The sequence below is a fragment of the Staurois parvus genome, unplaced genomic scaffold (genome assembly GCF_062004578.1).
Source record: "Staurois parvus isolate SC_StPar_1 unplaced genomic scaffold, SC_StPar_1.0 ptg000394l, whole genome shotgun sequence".
Taxonomy (NCBI): domain Eukaryota; kingdom Metazoa; phylum Chordata; class Amphibia; order Anura; family Ranidae; genus Staurois; species Staurois parvus.
Window position 1 is genome coordinate 5,920,099 of NW_028318190.1, and position 22,044 is coordinate 5,942,142.

Here is a 22,044-nt window from a genome sequence, read left to right on the forward strand (position 1 = left end):
ACACTCCAAAGACATGCTGGTAGGTGAATCGGATCCTGTCTAAATTGGCCCTAGTATGTGTATGTATGAATGTGAGTTAGGGACCTCAGATTGTACGCCCCTTGAGGGTTAGGGACTGATGTGAATGTACAATATATATGTAAAGCGCTGCGTAAATTGATGGCGCTATATAAGTACCTGAAGTAAAATAAATAAATATACATTCACATACATAGGGAAGCTTGCTTTTCGGGCACTTCTTTTTAACGTAAAAACGCTTCAAAAACTCCTCAGTGTGAAAGTAGCCTAAGAAGTTAGTTATGGTATATGCACATGGATGCCTTTTCTGTGTCACATATGTGAGGTGGTCAGCAAAGGAACAGTATTACTGATACTGCTGTCCCATCATTGCTGGGGGGTAAAGTGGGAAAAAGCTGTGTGTTCTTTTCACTGACACTTTTGTGCTCTCCATAAAGTAAACAGTGATGGGGACAGAACAGCTGTTTTTCCATAGACCTTGTTTATACCTGCATTGCCCTCTGAAAAGCGATATACGGCTTTTCACAGGGTGTTAGGCAGGCAGCTGGGAGGCGCTACGTCACCTACTCACTGCCTGTTTAAACGCTGTAAAGGCTGCTCTGCAGCACCAAAACCACTGCACTGGTTGCAGGCCAGTTGTGCTGAGGCCCAATTCACTTAAACATATGCGACAGGGGGTATCATTTGTGACAGTGCACATACTGTGTTAGATTAAGGGGGGCAATTGGGGTGGTAAAAACGCCAGCTCACAGCCTATTTTTCTTGCCCAAATTCCCGCCTGACCCCAACAACATATGTAAATGAGGCCAGAGCTGCTGCTTATTATGCAGATATTGCTATGCTATGGGGTTGATTTACTAAAGGCAAATATTCTTTGCTCTTTAAGGGCAGTTTCTTTAGATCTAAGGGGAAGCTCTGGAATGAAGGGAAACTGCTGATTGCCATCATCCAATTATATGCAAGTACAAATGCTGTGTTTTAATTTTCCTTGCATGTGATTGGGTATTCATTGTAAACTGAGGCTTTACCTCATTTAGTAAGCTATGGAGCAACTACACTTGCAGTGCACAATATACACTCTGTGCACAATTATTAGGCAAGTGAGTATATTGACCAAATCATCATTTTTATGCATACTGTTTAACTCCAAGCTGTATAAACTTGAATACTTATTGGATTTAGGCATATCAGGGTGTATTTATGTAATGGGAGGGTGTGGCCTAAGGAGATCAACACCCTATATCAAGTTGTGCACAATTATTAGGCAGCTTATTTTCCTCAGGCAAAATGGGTCAAAAAAAGATATTTGATTGAAAAGTCAAAAATTGTAAAAAAAAAAAATCAGAGGAATACAGCACTCATGATCACAGAACCATCAAACATTTGTTGCAAATAGTCAACAGGGTCGCAAGAAACATGTTGAGAAAAAAAAACAAAATGCAATTTAACTTTCAAAGATTTGAGAAGAATCGAACATGAAGTTAACAGGAACCCATTATCCTCCAGTGCTGTCATTCCAGAACTGCAACCTACCTGGAGTGCCCAAAAGTGCAAGGTGTTCAGAGAAATGGCCAAAGTAAGGAGGGCTGAAACCCAACCACCACAAGACACATAAGTTGAAACATCAAGACTGCGCCAAGAAATATCTGAAGATAGATTTTTCAAAGGTTTTATGGACTGATAGGAGGAGAGTGACTCTTGGCAGACCAGATGGATGTGCCCGTGGCTGGATCAGTAACGGGCGCATAGCTTCACTTCGACTCAGATGCCAGCAAGGTAAAGGTGGGGTGCTGGTATTATTGAAGATGAGCTAGTTGGACCTTTTTGGGTTGAAGATGGACTCAAAATCAACTCCCAAACCTACTGCCAGTTTTTAAAAGACACTTTCTTCAAGCACGGATAAAGGAAAAAGTCTGGATTTTTCAAGACCATGATATTTATGCAGGACAATGCTCAATCACAGGCATCGAAGTACTCCACTGCATGGCTAGCCAGTAAAGCCTTAAAGATGAAAGAATAATGGCATGGCCCCCTTCCTCCCCTGACCCAAACCCTATTGAGAATTTATTAGCCCTTTTTAAACCAGAGATTTATGGTGGAGGAAAACAGTACACCTCTCTGAACAGTGTCTGGGAGGTTGTGGTTGCTGCTGCACAAAAAGTTGACCGTCAACAGATCAAGAAACTTACAGACTCCATATATGGAAGGCTTATGACAGTTATTGAAAAGAAGGGTGGCTATATTGTTCACCAATTTTTTGCAGTGTCAAAAATTTTTGTAAATTTTGAGTTGCTTGTTTATTACTCTCACTTTGAGGCTCAGTTCACACTACCACAACTTGGGATCAGACTTGTGAGACTCCAAGTCACATGACATGTGAAATCCCATGTTAGTCAATGAAACTGTCTTCATTAGTACTACTGAAGTTTCTCCAACTTTAGAAAAGGTTCCTGTACTACTTCAAGGCGACTTTTATCCGACTTGTGCCCATAGACTTTAATGGAAGTTGCCTCCAAGTCGGATCCTCATCTATATTGTTGTGATTTGTATCCGACATTACAGGAAGTTTACCCAGGCCTTCCCTGAAAGTTGCTTCAAAGTAGTACTCAAGTCACCTGGCAAAGTCGCACTGTAAGTTGCGCAACTTTCAGGTCGCAGTAGTGTGAACAAGACTAACAGATGAAAGTGAGATGGAAAAATGTTCGTTTTTCATTTAGCTAAATAATAATTCTATACACTAATAGTTGCCGAATAATTGTGAAACACAGATATCCTCCTAAGAAAACAAAACCTCATGTTTTAGGTTTATTAACATTTTAGATTAACCGAGAGCACTGTAGTTCAGTAATGAAATGAATCCTCAAAAATACAACTTGCCTAATAATTGTACACATGGTGAATCAGATTTTAGTCTCCAAACTGCAGCCCCTTGCTTGTTTTTAGTCAGCCCTTGGGGCATTATTCCTCTCACTGTTACCATCAATGTGGCATACTTCCTGTCACTGACAATGAGACACTATTCCTCCCACTGACACCAATGATGGAGCACGATTACTGATACTAATGATAGGTCACTATGACTCCCACCGATACCAATGATGGGGCACTATTCCTCCCATTGATACTAACGATGGGGCACTATTCCTCCCATTGATACTAACGATGGGGCACTATTACTCTCACTGATAACAATGATGGAGCACTATTCCTCCCATTGATTCTAATAATAGGACACTATGACTCCCACTGACAGCAATGATGGGGAACTATTCCTCCCATCAATACCAATGATGGGGCACTATTCTTCCCATTAACACCAATGATGGGGCTATAATCCTCCCACTGATACCAATGATGGGGCACTAATCCTCCCATCAATACCAATGATGGGGCACTATTCTTCCCATTAACACCAATGATGGGGCACTAATCCTCCCACTGATACCAACGATGGGGCATTGTTTACTCCCACTGACTCCAGGACATTTTCTTCTAACACTGGCCACAGTCTGCCCCCCTAAAGTTTGAAGAATAGTAAACTGGCCTTTTGTTTAGAAAGTTTGGAGAACCCCGGCCTTTGTCCTCTCCCCTATTGTCTTTGTCCTCTCTTTTTCTTTTATATTTGTAAACATATGACAGAGAAGATGAGGATCAATGAAGAAATGGAGATCTGCAAATATCCTTACGTAACTATATGCCTTTCCCTTCACGACCAACTTTTCAGATATGGTGAAAGGCACATTGTGAACTGAAAACCTAAAAAAGACCCATAAACCATATAGAGAGACCTATAGAATATAAAGTTGGTAAGCCTAATTGCTTGCTTGGCCAGGTTCACATCTATCCGTGTTGTCCGTTTTGTTTTGTTTTTTTGCATGCTCGGTGCAATGTGTTTTTACATTTGGCCAATGAGGATTTATTTTCTACAGTTACATAATCGTTGTGGACAAATTATTAGATTGTAAGCTCTTATGAGCAGAGCCCTACTAACCCTCTTGTATTGTAACTGTACTGCCTCCCTCTTATATTGTAAAGCACTGCACAAACTGTTGGTGCTATATAAATCCTGTATAATAATAATAATTAAAAAAACACACAATACATGCATTTTTATGCATTGCCAATGCACAGAAAATGCACAGAACTCAGACATGCCACTTTTTTGAAAAGGCAGTGGAAAGATGTGAACGGCTTCATTCGGTAACATGCTGCTATAACAATCCTTAGTCTTGCATTCTAACGTGGTCTCTAAAATGCAGAGGTATGAACTGGACCTTTGAGAAACACGGTATCCGTTCAAATGTTCATGAAATCATTTTCAATAAACATACCCTACAAAGAATTTTACTGAACATAAACACAATATCATCTCCAAATGTTCTATTACACATAAAGATTATTTCAAGAACTGCATAAACACATAGAAAAAAAAAATTACAAGTTAGTCAGTTTGGAGTTAATTTTGATGGCCCTAAACATATTCCTCCTACTTTTCGTGTGCGCGGGATACCAAATATGTATTGCCCAATAGGTATTTACATATGCATGTGCATCCTGATTTATGTGCAGGGGGGGCTCTTTTAGAATTTAGTTTTTTAATTTTACTGTATTTACAGATCTGCTGTTTACCGAGCCATTGCAGTAGGGATTTGACAGCTCTGAATCTGGAATTGCTCTGAGAAGAGATCACATCCAAATTCAAACAAAGCAGAAGAGATTAGCGATCATCCCCCATGTTTGAGTCCTCAAAAAAAAAAAAAAATTCCTATAGGCCTGTAGTCCTAGTAGACATACTGTAATCAAATAACCACAAGCAAAATAACTACTATTAATGGACTACTAGGGACTACATTCAAAATCTTTGACATAACCATTTAGTAATATACAAAAAATACGTAAAACATCAAACAAACCGTTTGTCTTCCATCAGTGTGATTTCACATCCATTCTGCAAAGGAACAGCTGACCTATAATTATTTGCCATACTGACTGTCCATGTCATGCATACTCACGTTTGTGACTTTAATGGTACAATTTGGGCTATGAACTGCTGTATTTTGCAATATTTATTTAACCTCCCTAGCGTATGATTATTTCAGATTTTTGGTGCTGAAAGTGGTACCATTTTTTTGCATGGAAATATGTTTTTTTTTTGTTATTGTAGGCCTGTAATTTAGGAATAACTCACTGAAATCTGTCCGAACAAGAGTCTAGTAAACATTCTGGATATGATAAAACTTGAAACACAAAATCATAAATTATAATTTAATAAATAATCACAAAAAATAATATAATAATAAATGTAATTAAATAATATAATCAAACCAAAAACACTGAAATTTGAAATATAGCGCCAAGTTCGCACATCGCTGAGCAAAGTCGCAAAATCGTTTTCAGTGTCTGATGCCGAATTTCCCCACAAATCATTATCACTCAATTCTGCAAGTGGTTCTGATTTACTATCGCTGTTTTCTAGCTGGTCTAAAACTGCTTTTGACATAAAGAGACGCTTTTTGGACGCCATGGACTTTTCTAAGTTTCCAGGCAGAAAGAACAGTCAAAATGCAGGCAGGGGACAGGACAAAGCAGTAAGGACAAAATATATGTGAAATGTTTTGAAACAGCAATGTTTTACTATGTAATAATCATTTTAAAAAAAATGAAATTTTTAAAAAAAATGTCAAATTTGCCGCCGCCCGTACATCCCGACGTCACAGGGACCGGAACACGGAAGCCGGCATCGGCCGGAGGAGATGGCCGGGGACGCTGCAGGGGACACATCGCGGGAGCGAAGAACAAGGTAAGCGCTGCAGGGACTCCCTATGCAACGCTGCATGGTAAGCCCGAGTGTAGCTTGGGGTTACCGCTTTTGGTACTGAAACTTTACCCCGAGCTACACTCGGGAATACCGCCAGGGAGGTTAATATACTTTGGATTGCTTTGTATAACATTAGTACTCTCACTCTTAGGTGTGAGTCAAGTCTTGTTTGACAGATTCTAGTCTGCTGTATACAGTCATTTGGGGTACATTTTGAGGACTTTTCGGGATAGGGGAGGAGTTAAGGGGGGGGTTGTTGGTTTTACGGGAATTAGGTATACCTATGCAGTTTTTATACCGTGTTGTAAAAAAAGGCTCACTGAGGGTGCATGGCTATTGTCTGGCTTGTTTTATTTTTTACTTATTTTTGGTATATTACTAAATGGTCATTTAACATTGAATGTATTCTGTAGTAGTCCATTAACAGTAGTTTTTTTACTTTGCTTGTGGCTTTGAGATTAGAGAACAGAAGTTGACTGCTCTCTTCCTGCTCTCCATCCTAAGGGCCCCTCTAGAGGTCCCATGCTCATAAAGAAGAAGTGGAAGTAGGGAGGGGAAAATGTCCTAGAGTATGGGACCACTACTTGTTAGCATGTGGAAGTGATCGGGCGCATTTACAGTCACCTGAATCACTTCTATAATAAAGTAAAAAACTCATTTTTGTCATTTAGTCATACAGTGTTTCTCACCCTTGCCAAGGGACCACAAATTGAATTCCCTTAAGGTGTGTACACAGCTAAATGCAACAATTTTGTAAGTTGCAATATGCCTAAAGTAAAACTATAGATAAAATTTGTTTTTCCCATCTTGGATAAAGGGAGGGTTAAACCCTTCAGTTTTTTTTTTTTTGGCCATCTGTGTCCCATTGGGGAAATTTACCTTCACTTCTTGTCCCACAGCCAAAACAGGAAGAGAAAGGAAAAGTACTAGTGTCCCCATTGGAAGATCTCCCCTTTATTACTTTTCTAGGGACAACCCAAAATGTGGGAATTTCTTTTCAAGGATAATAGTAACAGGACAAATTGAGAGGATGAATATCTCTAACGGGGACACAGACAGAATTAAAAACGGACAGGTGTCAATCCCTCTCTACTCCATATAAAACTTAAATAAAAAAAAAAAAAAGTTTTGCCTTTAGTTATACTTTAATTCACAAACAAAAACAGCAGGAAAAGGTTCATTATTTAAAAGTGACAGTTGTGTTCAGTGGAATCAAATGAGGTTTGAAAACTACATTCCCATGGCTAAAATGAAAGATTCTTATCCTTGTGCATGACAAAAAGACGGTGGCAAATAGAATAGAATCAAATTTATCAGCAGTAGATCATGTTCACAGTAATTGAAGAATGATGCAATGTTGTCCAACAGGACTACATAGCAGACTGTAGACGTCATATCAGTGAGTCAAAGATCCAGAATTAATATACATCAGAGTACTGTTGAAACAGCTTACCAGTATACCTATTCCAGGTTGCAGAATCACTAAGTATACCATAGCAAGGATAAATCAGCTGCTTACTATTCAAAAACAAATGAATTACTATAAGGGGATGGTGTAACTAGCAACTTAGCCCTTTAAAACTATGGAAAGTGTGGTGCCCAGATTTGGGCTTTAAAGTGTTACTAAACCCAGGACCCTGCATTCACTATATCTGATCTCCCACCGTACACAGAACATTGAAGTGCAATTATTTTAGTAAATATAAACTGCCAATTACCTTTTCTCATTAGCAGTTAGATCAGTCTTGTGAATTTATCAGTGTCTCTCTCTCTTCAGGAAAAAAAAACAACCTCTCTAGCAGTACACACCAGACTGACCATGTGCAGAGTGACTCCACACAATATGTCTTATCAGGAGATAAGAGGGGGACACTGGAAGAAGGGGGGGATCAGAGAAGTCAGGATCAACCATCCTTTTTACACAATGCAGAGGATTAACCCCTTAGGTTCCACAGTGAGTATAACAAGCATGATGTACTGCATATACAGACTCATTTTATTGTTGTGGGTTTAGTAACACTTTAAGCAGCTGATAACAGTATATTTTCAGTTATCACATATGTTATGACAGGGGTAACAAATTACTTCCTATGTGACTTTCATATTTTTACAATTTTTTTTTGCCATTTTCCTAAATTTAGGGAATTGTAGATTAGCCACTAGCCAAGGGCAGACTAGCTACTATAATAATGTCAATACAATAGGAATGCTGGGCTATACACTTACAGCATTCATAGCTATTATAATTATTGTGCCTAAAAACTGTTAAACTAACATATAGGCTACACAGGGAGTGCAGGGTTTTCCATTATTCAGCGGACACATAGTTGTGCAGTTAGAAGAAGCAGTAAAGGACACCCATTGTGTAGCATTGCAAAAGGTAGAACCTGTTTACGTAATGAGCATACCTACACCATGTACATATAAAATTACAACTTATACACAGAAACAATGTTTTGTAAAAAAAAAAAACACAACGAAAAAAAACAAAACACACATATTACTTGAGCGGATCTCTTTTACATGTGTATCTAAAAGACTATACATTCCACTTAAATATTAATTTTTGTCCATTATGTATCTAGGAACTGACAGGCAAGTACATTTCTGCTGAGAACTGAGAGTCTGTATCAAGAAAAATTACTGGAACCATGTGATGACCTAACAGAAATTTTAAGCTAGAGGTTTTGGCTATACGGGGGTTTTCGGCTAGAGGTTTTGGCTATACGGGGGTTTTCGGCTAGAGGTTTTGGCTATACGGGGGTTTTCGGCTAGAGGTTTTGGCTATACGGGGGTTTTCGGCTAGAGGTTTTGGCTATACGGGGGTTTTAGGCTAGAGGTTTTGGCTATACGGGGGTTTTAGGCTAGAGGTTTTGGCTATACGGGGGTTTTAGGCTAGAGGGTTTGGCTATACGGGGGTTTTAGGCTAGAGGTTTTGGCTATACGGGGGTTTTAGGCTAGAGGTTTTAGCTATGCGGGGGTTTTAGGCTAGAGGTTTTGGCTATACGGGGGTTTTAGGCTAGAGGTTTTGGCTATACGGGGGTTTTAGGCTAGAGGGTTTGGCTATACGGGGGTTTTAGGCTAGAGGTTTTGGCTATACGGGGGTTTTAGGCTAGAGGTTTTGGCTGTTTTGGCTATAAATATATTTTAATGTATGCCAATATGAATACAGACAGATCAGCTGTACCTTGAGGAGTATGCGTATCAGCAGGTCTGCCATGTCTCCTCCCATCTTTCCAGTCTGCCGCTAAAAAATGATATACACTGATGAGATACATACACAGTATGTTATTTGGAGTATATATAGGTGAGCAGTTTTAAGGTTGTGTAAAACTGACATTCAGAGCTGGAAGGTTTACATGAATGAGATAAAATAAAGGTCGGTTTAAAGTTTTAAAGATACTCACATGCACAGTTCAAAACCAAACTATATAAAAAAAAAAAACTGTGAAACTTGTGAAAAAAGAATGTGTAACCTGCAGGGCCATGCTACCCATAACAGGGAATCTACTGGCTAGAGCAATGGGCAGAATAATTGTGTCAGCACAAACTGGATGATCACTGGAGGCTCATAAGTCATGCAATGAAGAGTGTATACGCATGTCAGCCATTAGTATGTATAAGTGCAGTTGGGGAGACCGGATCAGTATCACACAACTAGAAATAGTGGGGAAAATGGCAATTTGATTAGTGATACACAGAATAAACACCAAAGCATAGCTATTATTCACGTAAAGGTACGAAATAAGCAACACAGTGAAATAATCTACCTATTATCTTACCTAGGTCAAACTGTATCTCACAATGTAAGATTTTATTTTAAAGCTGAACTGCAGACAGATATAAACACGTCGGTTATTGCAGCTCTTTATTCATTAACTCGTTAAATATATTTTTTAAATCAGTGTAAATACATGAATTTAAAGCATAGTTCCACCCAAAAGTGGAAACTCCACTTGTTTGGCTCCCCCCCCCCCTCCACTGCCATATTTGGCACCTTTTGACAGGTTTTGACAGGTACCCGCTCACACTTCTGGCTCAGTTTGCCGCGGCGAAGTGAGCCGGATGTTTGGCCCCCTCCTTCTTCCTGCAGTCTCCAGGGAACTTTCACAGGTCCCAGAAGACTGCCGGACCAATCAGGAGGTGCAGCACACCTTGCGCATGCGCAGTTGGCACCAGGCTGTGAAGCCGCAAGCTGTCACAGCCTGGTGCCCACAGTTGAGATGCCGGCACCGTGGAGGAGAGGAGGGACGGCAGGGGTGAGTACATCACTGGACCCTGGGACAGGCAAATGTGTGTTTATTAAAAGTCAGCAGCTACAGTTTTTGTAGCTGCTGACAGTTAATAAACACAAATACGGCTGGAACTCCGCTTTAACATGGCATCAGCCTCTTGCAATACCCCAAACAACAAAGCTCAGAGAGGTGGAGATGAGACCTATACAACCCTCAGCCATAACATTATGACCACCCACCTAATATTAAGTAGGTTCCTCTTATGCTGTCAAAACAGCCCTGACCCGCATAGGCACTGACTTCACTATCCCTCTGAAGGTACGCTGTGATATCTGGCATCAAGCCGTCAGTAGCTAATCCTTTAAAGTGTTACGAAACCCAGGACCTTGCATTCACTATATCTAGTCTCCCACAGTGCACAGAACATGGAAATGCAATTATTTTAGTAAATATAAACTGCTAAATACCTTTTCTCATCAGTAGTATATAGCAGTCTTGTGACTTCTATCAGTGTCCAGCAGAGCACTGGTTAAAGCTTGTAGGAGGAGATTTCATTCTAATCTGACTGTCCTATGAGGCTGCATAATCCCTGTCCTTTTGTCTGGACAGTGCTGATTAGCCCTGCGCTGATCACATGCACCCTCCCAAGAAAACACAAAATTCTCTAACAATACACACCAAACTGAGCATGTCAGCTTGTCCCCAAGACTCTGGTCTATCAACAAATGGATTGGGGACAGTAGAAGAAGGGGAGGATCAGAGAAGACAGGATCAAACAGCCTTTTTACAAAATGCAGAGGGTTAATCCCTTAGGTTCCACAATGAGCATAATAAGTATGCTTTACTGCATATACAGACCGCTTTTACTGTTGTGGGCTTAGTAACACTTTAAGTCCTGTAGGTAGAGTGGTGGGGCCTCCATGGATCCAACTTCCCATAGTGCATCCAGGGGACATCTCTTCCCCAGGAAAGCAATGCAAACGCACTCAGCCACCCACATGATGAAAAGGAAAATGTGATTGATCAGAGCAGGCCACCTTCTTCTATTGCTCCGTTGTCCAGATCTAATGTTCACATGGCCATTGTAGGTGCTTTGGCTGTGGACACAGGTCAGCATGGACGCTCTGACTGGTCTACAGTTACGAATCCCTACATGCAACAAAAAGTGATGCACTGTGTGTTCAAACACCTCTCTATTGGAAACAGCATGAACTATTTCAGCAATTTCAATAACAGTAGCTCTACTATTTGATTGATGAAGGTGGGGAACGAAGGCCTGGCCCATGTAGTCCACTGAGTCTGGGCTGCCCATGACCCTGTCTCTGGTTCATCGGTTTTCCTTCCTAGGACCATTTTTGGTAGATCATGACTTCTGCAGACTGGGAACATCCCACAACAGCTGCAGTTTTGGAGCTGCTCTGACCTGACCATCTAGCCCAGGGGCGGACTGACCATTTGGAAACTCGTGCACTGCCCGAGGGACCGGGGTCAGTAGGGGGCACCATGAGATGCCCCTGGTACCTTTTTCATAGGCTTTTTTGAGTTTGGGCAAGGACACAGGGGCCCCATGATCCTCTATTGCCCAGGGGCCCCATGAGTTGTCAGTCCACCCCTGATCTAGCCATTACAATTTGGCCCTCATAGTCACGCCCACCCCATTTTTTCTGATTTCAATACATCAACTTCAGGGATAACATGCTCACTTGCTGCCCAGTATATCCAACCCACCTTCAGGTGCCATTGTAATGAGATAATCAATGTTATACACCGTACCGATCAGTAGTCATAATATTATAGCTGATCTGAGTGTTATTGAATTGCAATAGAGGAAAAAAAAAAACACTGCTCTTGCCCTGCCAGCTCAGGGCTGTGTGGTATAGTGGAGATTTGTAAATTTCAGAACAGGATGGACAGAAGTACAAATCCTTTGGCAGGAAAAACTGCATATTTACTCTGTTTGCCTGGAGTTCAGCTTTAAACCAATGGCACAATGATGCAAATAAATATTCCAAGCAAAATGCTGAACATCCAACCCTGTTACCCTGAGAGGCATATTACTGGGCCAAGGACAACAAGTACATAAAACTAAATTAAAACTAAATTAAAACAAAAGAAAAGAAACCTCTTTTTTTAAAGCCATGTAAAAAGTCATCTCATTAAAATCATTACCCCTTAAGTGACCAGGTTTTCTCATGATTCCAGAAGCCAAGCAATGATGCACAGGTTCCTAAGGTGACAGGCGGCAAAGGTGAACTCTTCAAAATAACTCCAACACACCGCCTTAGGAGGGTATGACAGTGAATGCTGGCAGCTGAGCAGGTGTTTCCTGTTACACTTTCAAATGACCCATTTGTATATACGATTCTTGAGTCTGGCACGTTCTGTCTCCCAAGCTGGCCATTGGACTGTATCTGGTGAAAACACAATGTAAAAGTTACAAACGTGTATACAGGATTAGTGTCAGAACAAAGAGATTTTCACAGTAATGGTGTCTGTTACCAATACATTCATAGGAAACGAAAGTGAAAAGTGTGGTACTTCTGAACATATTTTCTTTATTATGTTTGAAGCTACAAAACAGAAATGTTAAAATTGGTTTGGACAAAACTCACTCAGAACTAGGAATCAGATTTGGGCTTTAACACAAGGAGATCCAATCTCCTTCTGGTAGCCAGGAAGCCTTAAAAAAACTATTCACTGAACCAGGGACACACTAGGTAAGTATTAAAGTGATTGTAGACTCTTACATATACCCAGTGAAGTGACTACCCACAGAGATTAAACAAATCCTCCTACATAAGTTGTACCTGTTTATCTGCAGTATCTTCTCTACGTCTGTTCAAAGTCCAGAAGTTATACAGAAGTTGGGCAGCACAGTGGATAAATGGTTAGCACTTCCACCTGGCAGTACTAGGCTCATTGGTTGGAATCCCAGCCATGGCACCTCCTGCCTGGAGTTTGCATGTTCTCCCTGTGCCTACGTGGGTTTCCTCCAGGTACTCCGGTTTCCTCCCACACTCCAAAGACATGCTGGTAGGTTAACTGGATCCTGTCTAAATTGGCCCTAGTATGTGTATGTACGAATGTGAGTTAGGGACCTTAGATTGTACGCCCCTTGAGAGTTAGGGACTGATGTGAATGTACAATATATATGTAGAGTGCTGTGTAAATTGACGGCGCTATATAAGTACCTGGAATAAATAAATAATAAATAAATATACAGCTTGTCTGAGCCGTTAGAAAAAAGGGGGCAAAGAGATGAAGTTATACACTGCACAGCTCAGGGAGGAGACCTCTGAGAGCGGATTGCAGGGAAGGGACACATCCACCTTCACACAGCACACAGGAACAGAGCTGAGGCTGTCAATCACAAGTGCTGTGCTGACGCTGCCTCCCATCACCTTTTTTCTCTTGGTGGCAGGAAAACTTGTCATAAGTGACTCTATGCTGATAGCAGAGGAACGAGACAGCAAATAAAAATGAAGATTTACTAAAACTGGTGCAGACCGGACATGGTGCAGCTGTGCATAGTAACCAATCAGCTTCTAGGTTTTATCGTCAGAGCTTCATAGAACAAGCTGAAGTTAGAAGCTGATTGGTTACTATGCACAGCTGCACCAGGTTTTGTGTGCACCACTTATAGTAAATCTCCCCTTTAGTGCTCTGGATAGAGACAAGTACACACTATAGATAGATATGCTTTGTTCGTATTTTATGTCTGAGGTTTACAGCCACTTTAAATGTAAAATTAAAAGGGAACGCAGAGTAAGGAGTATATAAAATTAGATGAGCATTCTACAGGTTCCACAGTCATGCTTAAAAAGGAGAAGTATAGGCAAAGCTTTTTTTGGCTGTACATTTTCTTTGGATCATAGGAGTGCAGTTTTTTGTTCAATAGAAGGCCTAGTCTAGGGATACACCGATACCACTTTTTAAGACCGTATACCGATACCTTTTTTTTTTTTTTTAAAATACTCGCTCATTGCAATTACTGATACCAATCACCTAGGAAAATTAGACAGAGGGGTGGTTTGAGAAGTGAGGGGTGGGAGTTGGGTGAGGCTGGGGTGAGAGAGGGAGGGGGGGGGTGAGTGAAGGCTGGGTAGTTGAGGGTGGCGTGGGTTAGGGGTGGGATGGAAAGGCTGTGATTGCTGGGTGGGTCACTGGGAGATTTCTGGATGGCCAGAAGGGACCTCTGTAGTGTTAAATTGGGGTGCTAGAGGATAGGGCATGAGGGCTTGACTATGTTTTGATGGATGTGGACATATTAAAGGAATGCAAGGTCAACCAGGTATTAATTTGCTGCAGTGGGTAACAGTGGGAGGATTTAGGAGTTGAGGACAACATTGAGAGGGATGGATGCTGGTGTAGGTTAGGAGTGGTGGGGGTGGAGGAGGGAGCTGGAAAGACATGGGGCAAAGCCCCAATGCAAGAAACCATGAAGGACCCCCTCCAGTCAAAACAGCATGGCAAAATGTGAGCATGACTAAAAATATGAAAAACCTAGAGCACCCTGGGAAATGTGCTCCGCAGCTAACAGTGGGCATGGGCAGTGGAAGGGTCTTAAACAGAATCTGTGCCCGAAGTATACACTGCACACCTATATTACAGTTCTTGTGCTCATATTACGAAGGGGCACGTTGGAGGATGTAAGGGGCCACTCTGGGGGTACTAAATACCTCCAGAGTCCCCCTTTACATCCTCCTCCTGAGTGCCCCCTTATCTCCTGTACCTCCAGCATACTGCCTAAGTTAAAGCCCCCTTATGGCCTCTCTTCTCTTCCGAGAATGCCTCCCAAACTTAGTACCCCTTAAGTCCTGCTCCTCCAGAGTGCTCCCTTAAGTCCGTGCTCCCTTATGCCGTCCTGGCTCCTCCTCCGTAGCAAGTGCCCCCATGGAAAGTCGCTTTCCATGGGGGCACCCGTGCATGCTCGCTCCTGAGCCACCCTGCCTGCCTCTATTGACACAGAGTGGGAGGCTTGGCCCTGCCCCCCCTCACTTGGCAATGGCCCCTGCTGCTATCAATCTGCACATGGAGGAAGGAGACAGCAGCAAGAGCACATTGCTGGATCATACTGGGCTCAGATGAATATAAGGGGGGCTGAGGGGGACTTTGCAGCACAGAAGATTTTTCACCTTAATGCATAGAACGTATTAAGGTGAAAAACCTTAAAGCAGAACTCCAGGCATAAACTTCTCTACATGTCCTTGTTGCTGATTTCCTACCTTCACTGAATATGCCATCCATCTTCAGGTTCACTCAGTAGTTGCTCTGAAATGGCCTATTCATTTTCAAATCAAACTGTTTCTTTGGTTTGATTGATGGGAACTGCAGTTTCCTTTTACTGCAGAGAGGCAGGAGAGGATATGATGTAATCCCTGCTGTTACACCCCCTCCATGGCAGAGCAGATGCTGTTTAACTTTTGAATTACAGAGAAGACTTCCTGAAAATTCAGTTAGTTAGACTTTTCTCTTCAATGGTAACGAAATGTCACAAACGTATTAGCGGTTTGTTTTGTGTAGGGGGTTGTCTAATGGGTGATTTTTTTTAACCTATCCTGGAGTTCTTCTTTAAGGCTTTAGAACCACTCTAAATAATCAGGAGGCATGGTGCCAGATACCACACAGTGCAGTTTGTTGTGTATTTATTTCATTTATATAGCGTTGTCAATTTACGCAGTGCTTTACATATATATATATATTGTACATTCACATCAGTCTCTAACCCTCAAGGGGCGTACAATCTAAGGTCCCTAACTCACATTCATACATACACATACTAGTGCCAATTCAGACAAGATCCAATTAACCTATCAGCATGTCTTTGGAGTGTGGGAGGAAACCAGAGTAACCGGAGGAAACCCACACAGGCACAGGGAGAACATGCAAACTCCAGGCAGGTGGTGCCATGGCTGGGATGAGGCTTTGTAGCATCAGAATGGGCAGGATGTCCACACTGACCCATGTCAACAGCCAAACGCTCCCACAATCGGCATGTGAGCATCAGAACTAGATCATGGAGGAATAGAAGGAGGGCCTGGTCTGACGAATTACATTTTCTTTTACATCATGTGGATGGTGGGATGCATGTGCATCACTTTCCTGGGGAAGAGATGGCATAAGGATGCACTATGGAAGAAGACAAACCAGTGGAGGCAATATGAAGCTTTGGGCAAAGTTCTGCTGGAAACCTTTGATCCTGCAATTCACATGGGTGTTACTTTGGTGTCGTGCCTTGATGGGTCGGGGCTGTTTTGTTGGCAAAAGGAGAACCTACTGTTATGGTGGGTAGTCACAACATTCTGGCTGATCAGTGTATGATGTCATTGCAATATGTCATTGATGATGTCATCAGCCTTAGCTACTGTTCCCTCTACTCCAGGGGTCTCCAAAGGTCCAGTTTAATGTCCTTCAGAAGGGCCGGATTGTGGCCAGTGGGGGTAGAAAATGTCCCGGGCCCAACATCAGTGAGAATAAATATTGCCACAGGGTTGGTAGTCAGTTACATAGCGCCTGTGGTCAGTAGGAGGAACAGTGGCCCATCATTGGTATTACTGAGAGGAACAGTACCCAATAATTGGTATCAGTGGAAGAAATAGCAAATTATTGTTGGTGTCAGTGGGAGGAATAGTGTCCCATCATTGGTGTCATTGGGAGGAATAGTGGCCCATCACTGGTGTCAGTGGGAGGAATACTGGCCCATCACTGGTGTCAGTGGGCGGAATAGTGGCCCATCACTGGTGTCAGTGGGCGGAATAGTGGCCCATCACTGGTGTCAGTGGGCGGAATAGTGGCCCATCACTGGTGTCAGTGGGCGGAACAGTGGCCCATCACTGGTGTCAGTGGGCGGAACAGTGGCCCATCACTGGTGTCAGTGGGCGGAACAGTGGCCCATCACTGGTGTCAGTGGGCGGAACAGTGGCCCATCACTGGTGTCAGCGGGCGGAACAGTGGCCCATCACTGGTGTCAGCGGGCGGAACAGTGGCCCATCACTGGTGTCAGCGGGCGGAACAGTGGCCCATCACTGGTGTCAGCGGGCGGAATACTGCCCCATCACTGGTGTCAGCGGGAGGAATACTGCCCCATCACTGGTGTCAGCGGGAGGAATACTGCCCCATCACTGGTGTCAGCGGGAGGAATACTGCCCCATCACTGGTGTCAGCGGGAGGAATACTGCCCCATCACTGGTGTCAGCGGGAGGAATACTGCCCCATCACTGGTGTCAGCGGGAGGAATACTGCCCCATCACTGGTGTCAGCGGGAGGAATACTGCCCCATCACTGGTGTCAGCGGGAGGAATACTGCCCCATCACTGGTGTCAGCGGGAGGAATACTGCCCCATCACTGGTGTCAGCGGGAGGAATACTGCCCCATCACTGGTGTCAGCGGGAGGAATACTGCCCCATCACTGGTGTCAGCGGGAGGAATACTGCCCCATCACTGGTGTCAGCGGGAGGAATACTGCCCCATCACTGGTGTCAGCGGGAGGAATACTGCCCCATCACTGGTGTCAGCGGGAGGAATACTGCCCCATCACTGGTGTCAGCGGGAGGAATACTGCCCCATCACTGGTGTCAGCGGGAGGAATACTGCCCCATCACTGGTGTCAGGGGGAGGAATACTGCCCCATCACTGGTGTCAGCGGGAGGAATACTGCCCCATCACTGGTGTCAGCGGGAGGAATACTGCCCCATCACTGGTGTCAGCGGGAGGAATACTGCCCCATCACTGGTGTCAGCGGGAGGAATACTGCCCAATCACTGGTGTCAGTGGGAGGAATACTGCCCAATCATTGGTATACGTAGAAGGAATAGTGCCCCACCATTGGTATCAGTAGAAGGAAGAGTATCCCACCATTGGTATCAGTAGAAGGAAGAGTATACCACCATTGGTATCAGTAGAAGGAAGAGTATCCCACCATTGGTATCAGTAGAAGGAAGAGTATCCCACCATTGGTATCAGTAGAAGGAATAGTATCCCACCATTGGTATCAGTAGAAGGAAGTGTATCCCACCATTGGTATCATTAGAAGGAATAGTACCCCACCATTGGTATCATTAGAAGGAATAGTACCCCACCATTGGTATCAGTAGAAGGAATAGTACCCCACCATTGGTATCAGTAGAAGGAATAGTACCCCACCATTGGTATCAGTAGAAGGAATAGTACCCCACCATTGGTATCAGTAGAAGGAATAGTACCCCACCATTGGTATCAGTAGAAGGAATAGTATCCCACCATTGGTATCAGTAGAAGGAATAGTATCCCACCATTGGTATCAGTAGAAGGAATAGTATCCCACCATTGGTATCAGTAGAAGGAATAGTATCCCACCATTGGTATCAGTAGAAGGAATAGTACCCCACCATTGGTATCAGTAGAAGGAATAGTATCCCATCATTGGTATCAGTAGAAGGAATAGTATCCCACCATTGGTATCAGTAGAAGGAATAGTATCCCACCATTGGTATCAGTAGAAGGAATAGTATCCCACCATTGGTATCAGTAGAAGGAATAGTACCCCACCATTGGTATCAGTAGAAGGAATAGTATCCCATCATTGGCGTCAGTAGAAGGAATAGTATCCCATCATTGGTGTCAGTAGAAGGAATAGTATCCCACAATTGGTATCAGTAGAAGGAATAGTATCCCATCATTGGTATCAGTAGAAGGAATAGTATCCCACCATTGGTATCAGTAGAAGGAATAGTACCCCACCATTGGTATCAGTAGAAGGAATAGTATCCCATCATTGGTGTCAGTAGAAGGAATAGTATCCCACCATTGGTATCAGTAGAAGGAATAGTATCCCATCATTGGTATCAGTAGAAGGAATAGTATCCCACCATTGGTATCAGTAGAAGGAATAGTACCCCACCATTGGTATCAGTAGAAGGAATAGTATCCCATCATTGGTGTCAGCAGGAGGAATAGTATCCCATCATTGGTATCAGCAGGAGGAATAGTATCCCATCATTGGTATCAGCAGGAGGAATAGTATCCCATCATTGGTATCAGTAGAAGGAATAGTACCCCACCATTGGTATCAGTAGAAGGAATAGTATCCCACCATTGGTATCAGTAGAAGGAATAGTACCCCGCTGTTAAGTGTCAGGAATTATTTCCCACTGTTGGTGTCGGTGGAAGGAATAGTATCCCATCATTGGTGTCAGCAGGAGGAATAGTATCCCATCATTGGTATCAGCAGGAGGAATAGTATCCCATCATTGGTATCAGCAGGAGGAATAGTATCCCATCATTGGTATCAGTAGAAGGAATAGTGCCCCACCATTGGTATCAGTAGAAGGAATAGTGCCCCACCATTGGTATCAGTAGAAGGAATAGTATCCCATCATTGGTATCAGTAGAAGGAATAGTATCCCATTATTGGTATCAGTAGAAGGAATAGTATCCCATTATTGGTATCAGTAGAAGGAATAGTATCCCACCATTGGTATCAGTAGAAGGAATAGTACCCCACCATTGGTATCAGTAGAAGGAATAGTATCCCATTATTGGTATCAGTAGAAGGAATAGTATCCCATTATTGGTATCAGTAGAAGGAATAGTATCCCATCATTGGTATCAGTAGAAGGAATAGTATCCCATCATTGGTATCAGTAGAAGGAATAGTGCCCCACCATTGGTATCAGTAGAAGGAATAGTATCCCATCATTGGTATCAGTAGAAGGAATAGTATCCCACCATTGTTATCAGTAGAAGGAATAGTATCCCATCATTGGTATCAGTAGAAGGAATAGTATCCCATCATTGGTATCAGTAGAAGGAATAGTATCCCACCATTGGTATCAGTAGAAGGAATAGTACCCCACCATTGGTATCAGTAGAAGGAATAGTATCCCATTATTGGTATCAGTAGAAGGAATAGTATCCCATCATTGGTATCAGTAGAAGGAATAGTATCCCATCATTGGTATCAGTAGAAGGAATAGTGCCCCACCATTGGTATCAGTAGAAGGAATAGTATCCCATCATTGGTATCAGTAGAAGGAATAGTATCCCACCATTGGTATCAGTAGAAGGAATAGTATCCCACCATTGGTATCAGTAGAAGGAATAGTATCCCATCATTGGTATCAGTAGAAGGAATAGTGCCCCACCATTGGTATCAGTAGAAGGAATAGTATCCCATCATTGGTATCAGTAGAAGGAATAGTATCCCACCATTGGTATCAGTAGAAGGAATAGTATCCCATCATTGGTATCAGTAGAAGGAATAGTATCCCATCATTGGTATCAGTAGAAGGAATAGTATCCCACCATTGGTATCAGTAGAAGGAATAGTATCCCATCATTGGTATCAGTAGAAGGAATAGTATCCCATCATTGGTATCAGTAGAAGGAATAGTGCCCCACCATTGGTATCAGTAGAAGGAATAGTATCCCATCATTGGTATCAGTAGAAGGAATAGTATCCCACCATTGGTATCAGTAGAAGGAATAGTATCCCATCATTGGTATCAGTAGAAGGAATAGTATCCCACCATTGGTATCAGTAGAAGGAATAGTATCCCACCATTGGTATCAGTAGAAGGAATAGTATCCCACCATTGGTATCAGTAGAAGGAATAGTATCCCACCATTGGTATCAGTAGAAGGAATAGTATCCCACCATTGGTATCAGTAGAAGGAATAGTATCCCACCATTGGTATCAGTAGAAGGAATAGTATCCCACCATTGGTATCAGTAGAAGGAATAGTATCCCACCATTGGTATCAGTAGAAGGAATAGTATCCCACCATTGGTATCAGTAGAAGGAATAGTATCCCACCATTGGTATCAGTAGAAGGAATAGTGCCCCACCATTGGTATCAGTAGAAGGAATAGTACCCCACCATTGGTATCAGTAGAAGGAATAGTACCCCACCATTGGTATCAGTAGAAGGAATAGTACCCCGCTGTTAAGTGTCAGGAATTATTTCCCACTGTTGGTGTCGGTGGAAGGAATAGTGCCTCATATCAGTGAGAGGACTATTACCCCAAAGGCTGGATGAAGGCTACCAAAGGGCTCTACTCTATACATTTCCCATGATGCTTGTGTACTATCTGAAATCCACAAACATAAACAGGACAATTCCATGACAGGAGGTGTGCAGTGGGTGGACAATCCCAGCACTCAGAGATGGTCATACAGGGAAGTAGGATCCAAGCTGTCATTGAGGAAGGTGTAATAGACAGGATCAGGGTGAAGAGGACATACAAAGAGCAGGCAGTGTTTACAGTCCCCAGCTGTGTATTTACATGAGGGAAGCTGTCACACCGCCTCCCTCAGACAATGAGCTCCTATTCTAATGTGACACCTTCCTCTAATGGTCTTTATGGACGGAGCACTCCTCCCTCCCTCCTCTATAAACACCAGCAGCCAGACTCTCTCCTCGCTCCTACAGGGCCCACTGCTGGACCAGGCTGCCTGTCCTCACCGCACACTGCCGTAAAGTGAGGGGGTTGGAGGCAGGTGGCGCCCGCCTTTCCCGCCCGTTCCGCTCACAGCGGTCAGCTCCGGCGCTCACTTACCCTTTGGCTCACTGACTGTTTTCCCTCCCGGGCTTTAGTACAGGGAGCTCAGGCTGCAGCCGCCATGATCTTTCCTACGCAACCAGACGTAAAAACAGCCCCCCCTCCTCCTCCTCTCACTCCTCCTCCCTGTCCTTCCCTCCTCTCCATCTAGTGCTTGGTGTGGAGAAAGCAGGCTGGTACCAGGGAGCACAGGGATACCTCAGGCCTACACTGCAAGGGGAAGGAGGGACACAACCTTTCGTCAGAATCCATTGTAGAAGGAAGGTGTCATTCCTTCTCTAGCTGTCTTCTGTTGCCTTTTACCTTGGACTGTCCTCCACTGCCTTCCTTGCACTACCATAATCTCATCCTTTCACTGCCAGAGCCGTTTTTGCACACATAAATAAAAAAAATTTTAGCCCTGAAGATTGGATAAAACCCCAAAAGACACTCT

General features: G+C 43.1%; 1 protein-coding gene across 2 annotated transcripts in view; it reads right to left on the reverse strand.

The window, feature by feature from the left end:
- Window positions 1–21,711, reverse strand: part of SCMH1 (Scm polycomb group protein homolog 1) — a 58,545-nt gene extending 36,834 nt beyond the window's left edge. Inside the window, exons 1-3 of one of the 2 annotated variants that reach the window (XM_089686289.1) lie at window positions 21,609–21,711; window positions 12,241–12,482; window positions 9,024–9,083 (exon numbers count right to left, since the gene is read on the reverse strand). In XM_089686289.1, coding sequence (XP_089542415.1) covers window positions 9,024–9,083; window positions 12,241–12,265 — 85 coding nt within the window. In that variant the 5' untranslated portion in view covers window positions 12,266–12,482; window positions 21,609–21,711. The remainder of the gene's footprint in view (window positions 1–9,023; window positions 9,084–12,240; window positions 12,483–21,608) is intronic. The other variant, XM_089686290.1, reaches the window with a different exon arrangement.
- Window positions 21,712–22,044: the final 333 nt, after the last annotated feature.